The sequence below is a fragment of the Macrobrachium rosenbergii genome, chromosome 53, assembly GCF_040412425.1.
Source record: "Macrobrachium rosenbergii isolate ZJJX-2024 chromosome 53, ASM4041242v1, whole genome shotgun sequence".
Taxonomy (NCBI): domain Eukaryota; kingdom Metazoa; phylum Arthropoda; class Malacostraca; order Decapoda; family Palaemonidae; genus Macrobrachium; species Macrobrachium rosenbergii.
Window position 1 is genome coordinate 52,251,927 of NC_089793.1, and position 6,000 is coordinate 52,257,926.

The 6,000-nt window shown below is 45.4% G+C and overlaps 2 protein-coding genes across 2 annotated transcripts in view; one reads left to right on the forward strand and one right to left on the reverse strand.

The window, feature by feature from the left end:
* The window catches only part of LOC136834465 (gastrula zinc finger protein XlCGF57.1-like), a 30,190-nt gene extending 24,401 nt beyond the window's left edge, over window positions 1-5,789 (forward strand). The window contains exon 2 of the mRNA XM_067097069.1: window positions 1,573-5,789. Within this exon, the coding sequence (XP_066953170.1) occupies window positions 1,864-3,312 (1,449 nt within the window). The 5' untranslated portion in view covers window positions 1,573-1,863 and the 3' untranslated portion in view covers window positions 3,313-5,789. The remainder of the gene's footprint in view (window positions 1-1,572) is intronic.
* Window positions 4,581-4,955, reverse strand: LOC136834156 (uncharacterized). The gene has a single exon (XM_067096421.1). It carries the CDS (start codon window positions 4,953-4,955, stop codon window positions 4,581-4,583), a length of 375 nt encoding a protein of 124 aa, XP_066952522.1.
* Window positions 5,790-6,000: the final 211 nt, after the last annotated feature.

Sequence of the window (6,000 nt, forward strand, 5' to 3'; positions counted from 1 at the left end):
TTTGCGTCAATTTTTGTGGCGAAGACAGAATTTCAGTCCCTGACGACAGTTCAAGTCCTTCACGATCCCCCCCTAGAGGACTTTGTAGGTAATGAACCAGAATGAGATGCTACTGTGTCCTGTTAGAGTGCTGCGGCACTATCTGAAGAGGACTCATGTCGTCTCTGGCCTGAGTATCGATGACTCTTTGTTAGTACTGGCTCAACCAAGAAAGAAGTGTCCAAGAACACGATCTCTTTCTGGCTTCGTATTCTGCTGCTGGAGAAGACGATAAGCTTCATCCGAGAGCTCACAAGCGTAGCATTTCTGCTGCATTGGAGTTCTGAATGGTCTCCAACAGACCACCTTCACCTCCTTCTACCTCCAGGAGCTCACAAGTCCACAGCATTGGTCCTGTGGTGGCTGCTCAACAAGTTCCAGTTCCTCATTGGATGGGTGGTACCGTTTGCAGGTGCTGAAGGACTAGCCAATGAAGAATTGGAATTTATTTCTGGTGAACAGACCACCCTCAAGCTATCCTAGTTCAGATTCCAGGATGTTGTCCCATTGCAGGTAACCAGTTGGTCCTAGCCACATAAAATAAATTTTTCCTAGGAGAGCTTGGGTCCAGTGGTGGCTGGTCAACAAGTTACTTAGCTTATCCAGCTCCTTTAACAGGACAGGTTGCATCTCGCCTAAGATGTACGGTTGTGATTGGAGAATGAATGTGGAGTGACTGGCCTCTCTTCTTTCTCCCCATCATGGCTCTCTTCCCACGGGAAGAGAGCGGACGTGCCGTTACATGCTAGATCTGGCGGTCGATGCAGGTAAGTACCCAACGGGAGCTCCCGTTCTATTTTCCGTTCAGGTTTATAGAAGCAACCCCACTCCTTCCCCTTGCAAAGGGGCTGGTTTGGGGAAGGAGACCATGACAGTAAGATAAACCCAATGCTTGTGATTGCCTTAATGTCATCCGACTCCAAGTTCTTCCTGGCCTACTTTGCATGAACTGACGATTCCTCTTTCATGCAAAGGGACCCAGAAGTCTGACAAATGATCCCGCGTTTATTACAACCCGATCATTTTGTCAGAGGCAGTTTTCCCTTCCTCGCTCTCACCGACCAGGAAGGGAAGACAAGTGTGGTGAATGCCAATCAGTTCATAGAGACTCACTCAGATTCCTCCCTCCAACCAGTGAGTCTTCCTAATGTAAAGGACCGAGGGTTTGTATATCGTGTTGGAACAAATCACAGTTTTTAAAAGTAAATTGTATTTTTCTTAACTATACAAACCCGAGGTCCTTTACATTACATTTCATGCCCACCTCATGCCACCCCTCAATATGATACCTGGACTGAAAGGCAGATTGGAATGTTTACATCCGGGCAGGCGGTACCCCCACCTCCCAGCTTGTAGTTAACTGCCTAACCACCTTGTTCGAAAGTTCAACGGCCATTTCCAGCCTACGCTGAAAGCAATTCCCAATGTAAAGGACCTCGGGTTTGTATAGTTTGGAAAAATACAATTTACTTTTAAAGATTTTGATTTTTATGTGAATTTTTTATAATAATCTTTTACCTTCTCATATTTCAGACTTTCCATCCTTGAACGAGAAGTCGTCAGTTTGCATTGTCAAGGTCTCGGGAATGAATGAGCATCCAGCGATGAATTTAAGTGCATGTTCTTGTGAGGTGTTGAATATGTTCCTAAAATGGTGAATAAAAGATTCTAGATATCAAATTTGTGCACTGACGAAATGGAGAAAATAAAATAGGAAAAAAATAATAGTGATAGAAGCAATGAATGACAATAGAATAAAGTAAAAAAGTTGGTAATCCCATAAATAAAAAAAAAAAAAAAGACATTGAAGGACCAAAGGGTAAAATGAGCATCTTGGAATATCAGTTGAAAAGCGAGACCGAGGATCCAGCATCCCTGTCTCTCGTCAAGAATGAAAATGTAGGTTTAGCGGGCAGTGATGCCCCAGCCAGCTATACCTCTGTCTCTTTGGATCCAGTAACAGAAATCAAGACAGAAATGAAGACGGAAGTGGAGGTGTGTTATGTGTCTGACGGCGACATGAAGTATCACTGCGAGGATTTTACATCAGCGTTCGGAGACGACGACAATTCGCTGCCTATCGGAAAGGAGGTCGACAAGGGGAAGCCCTTCGTGTGCAGGGAATGTGGGAATGCCTTTACCAAGAGGAGCGGCTTGGAACGACATTTCCGGAGCCACACCGGGGAGAGGCCGTACACGTGCGACGACTGTGGGAAGTCGTTCTCCAGGAAGTCGTACCTCAAGGCCCACATGTCGATCCACACGGGGGAGAGGCCCTTCGCCTGCAAGGACTGTGGGAAGTCGTTCTCCGAGAAATCCAATCTCAAGCACCACATGGCGATCCACACGGGAGAGAGGCCCTTCGTGTGCAAGGACTGCGGGAAGTCGTTCTCCCTGAAAAAGCATCTGAAGACCCACATGGTTGTCCACACGGGGGAGCGGCCCTTCGCCTGCAAGGACTGTGGGAAGTCGTTCTCCCACAAATCGCATCTCAATACCCACACGAGGATCCATCTCGGGGAGAAGCCGTTTGCCTGCGACGAGTGTGGGAAAACGTTCACCCGGAGGAACAGCCTGAAGCAACATTTCCTGAATCACACGGGTGAAAAGCCCTTCGCCTGCAAGGACTGTGGGAAGTCGTTCTCCCTGAAGTCGAGTCTCAAGACCCACATGGTGATCCACACAGGGGAGAGTCCCTTCGCCTGCGAGGAGTGTGGGAAGTCGTTCCCCAGGAAGTCGCACCTCGAGTGCCACGTGAGGATCCATCTCGGGGAGAAGCCGTTTGCTTGCGACGAGTGTGGGAAAACGTTCTCCAGGAGGAACAGCCTGAAGCGACATTTCTTGACTCACACAAGTGAGAAGCCCCTCAGATGCTCCGACTGCGGCAAGGTGTTCTTACGGAAGTCACATCTGAAGGTCCACGCAGGAGAGGGGCCGTTCGTCTGCAAGGACTGCAATACCTCCTTCTCCTTGGAGCCACTGATAGAAATCAAGACGGAAGTGGAAGTATGTTGCAAGTCCAGTGGAGACATGAAACATCGCTCTGAGGATTTTATGTCGGCAATTGGAGGTGAAGACGATTTGGCACGTTCCAGAAAGGAAGCGGATAGGGAGAAGCCCTTTGTGTGCGGGGAAGGTGGGAAAACCTTTTCCTGGAGGAGCGACCTAGAACAACATTCCCGGATCGAGGAAGGAGAGACTCGATCGGCACATGACGAGGCATTGAAGTCACTGCTTGACTGCGAGCTGTCTTCCAATGATTCATTGACCTGAGTGACTGATTTCTTTTCTTTTCTTCTTCTTCTTCTTCTTCTTCTTCTTCTTCTTCTTCTTCTTCTTCTTCTTCTTTTTCTTTTGACTTTATTAGTCCCATCATATAGCAGGGTCAGCCGCTCGAGTCAACTTTCTCCGTCTATTTCTATTCTTTGCATCTTCCTCCCCCAATCCCACCTCACCCATATCCCTCCTCACCACATCCATCCGTCTGATCCGCTGTCGCCCCGCCACTCCTCCTCCCCATCACTGGTATGTTCTTAGCTCTCTTGATTGGTTCCACCTCTTCTCTCTTCTTATTACGCTACATATACCACACATTCTTATATCTTGTCTCTACCTCCGTTCCAGCAGTGATATTCCAGCAATCCATCTCACCATCCTCATCTCGATTCTGTCCAACAGTCCCTCCTCTTTCCTCTTAAGTGCCCAAGTTTCTGCCCCATATAATAGTACGGGCCTGATGCTGTCTTATAAATCTTCATTTTGGGCCTTAATGGCATTTCCATGTCGAAAACAACTCTAGTTCCTTCTATCCATTTTTGTCGTCCATCTTTCACTCTCTGTCTCACTGCTTTCTCAGTACCTTCCTCCTCTGTTATTATTGATCCCAAGTAGTTAAACTCATTGTTGTGTTTTAGCAGTGTACCATCTTCCACTTGAATGTTTACTTCTTCAAGTCCTTTACTAATAATCATTAGCTCTGTCTTTCCAATGGTCACTTTCAATCCTTTCTTTTCTAGGGCTCCTTTCCATGCTAAAAACCTTTCTTGCAGTTCTTCTTCTGTGTGTGCTGTAATGACTAAATCATCAGCAAACATCAGTTCCCACAGTTCTTCGTTGTTCCTTAATTCTGATGTCAAAGTGTCTGTAACGACGAGGAACAAGAATGGACTCAGCTGATCCTTGATGGAGGCCAACCTCCACGGGGAATGTCTCAGTCTCCCCATATTTTGTCTGTACCCTGTAATATGACTTTTCAAGATCCACAAAACACATGTAAACTTTCCTGTTTCCTGCTAAATACTTCTCTTGGGCTTTTCGTACTACAAAAATACCACCCACTGAGCTCTTTCCTTTCATAAACCCAAACTGAAGTTCATGTATATCTATCAGCTCTCTCAACCTCCCTCCTACTCTTCTTTCTAGCATCTTGAACACATGCTCCAAAAGCTTTATTCCTCCGTAGTTCCCACAGTTTAACACGTCGCCTTTTTGTTTATACATTTTAATCGTGCAAATACCGTTCCAGTCCCTTGGCGTTTCCTCTACATCCCGAATCTTTCCCAGTAGTGAGTGCACCCACCTAGGTTTCCCAATGCTTTAATCATTTCTATTGTTACTTCTGACTTTCCTGCAGCTTTGTTTACTTTTCCTCTCTTTTTGGCATTCTCGACTTCACTCTCTCTCATGTTTGCCGTTGGTTCTTCAACTGGGGGAACATTCTCCAGCTCTCCGTACTCATTCTCAGTGTTTAATAGTTGTGAAAAATATTCTTTCCATCTTCTCTTGACCTCTTCTTTCTCAGTTAGGATATTTCCATTTTCATCTTCGATAATTCCTACCCCTCCTACATCCTGCCTGTCTTTCCTTCTCGCTTCTGCAATTCTGTAGATTGTCTTTTCTCGCTCTGGTGGGCCCATCTTCTCATACCACTCTCTCATGGCTTCTCCCTTTGCAATAGCTACCTTTCTCTTTGTCTGTCTATACTCCTCTCTTGGTTGGGAGTTGCTATCTTCTTCCCACCTTCTTGTGGCTGTACAGTAAACCCCCCCGTATTCGCGGTCTCACTATTCGCGGACTCGCCTATTTGCGGGTTTCTCTGTGGAACGTATCTACCCGTTATTCGCGGAAAATTTGCCCATTCACTGTATTTTTCACTGAGAAATATTCACTAATTACTGTATTTTCATATCATTTTCATGACTAAATGCACTTTTTGTGATAAAACTATTACAATACTTAGGTATAAGCATTTTAGAGGTTTTTTTGTGTTTAAACTATCAAAAGAGACAGTTCTAAGTGTTTTTAGAGGGGTTTTAAGTATTCATGCGGATTTTCGCTATTTGCCGGGGGGGATACGGTACGCATCCCCAGCGAATATGGGGTGTTCACTGGACTCTCTTCCTTCACAGCTGTTTGAACCTCATGATTCCTACACCATTTTCTTTTTCTTGTTGCTGCTTGCTACTTGACCTCCCACAAACCTCTGCTGCTGCTGGAACCACAGTCTCTTCCATATCATCCCATGTCTCTTCAGGCAGTTCTGACATTCCATTTGCATTTCTCTCTTCTCTGGCTCTTTCCACTTTACTCCTGAACTCTTGCATTCTCTCCCTTCAGCTGCCAAGTCACTGATTCTGACTGTACGATGTACTTTTCTCGTTTTGTAAATCACACTGTGAATTTGACCCCCGTAGGCTAATTAGGGATGTAGTCATTGAATTTACAATTCATTAAATTGTTTTTCTAACCATGCTTGTATTTAAGTAACCCATCCAGTATGAGAGCTGATTTAGAGGCTCTCAGAAGCCATCCTTAAAATCTGGTTCATTGCCATCCACAACTTCTCTCTCGGGATAAGGTTTAATAAAGAACTCATTAGGGAAGATATAAGGCAGAATTTGATGTTGAAGAGAATGATATTAGCTAGCAGGGACTTTGTCTTATCTAAGGGTCGATTTGTGT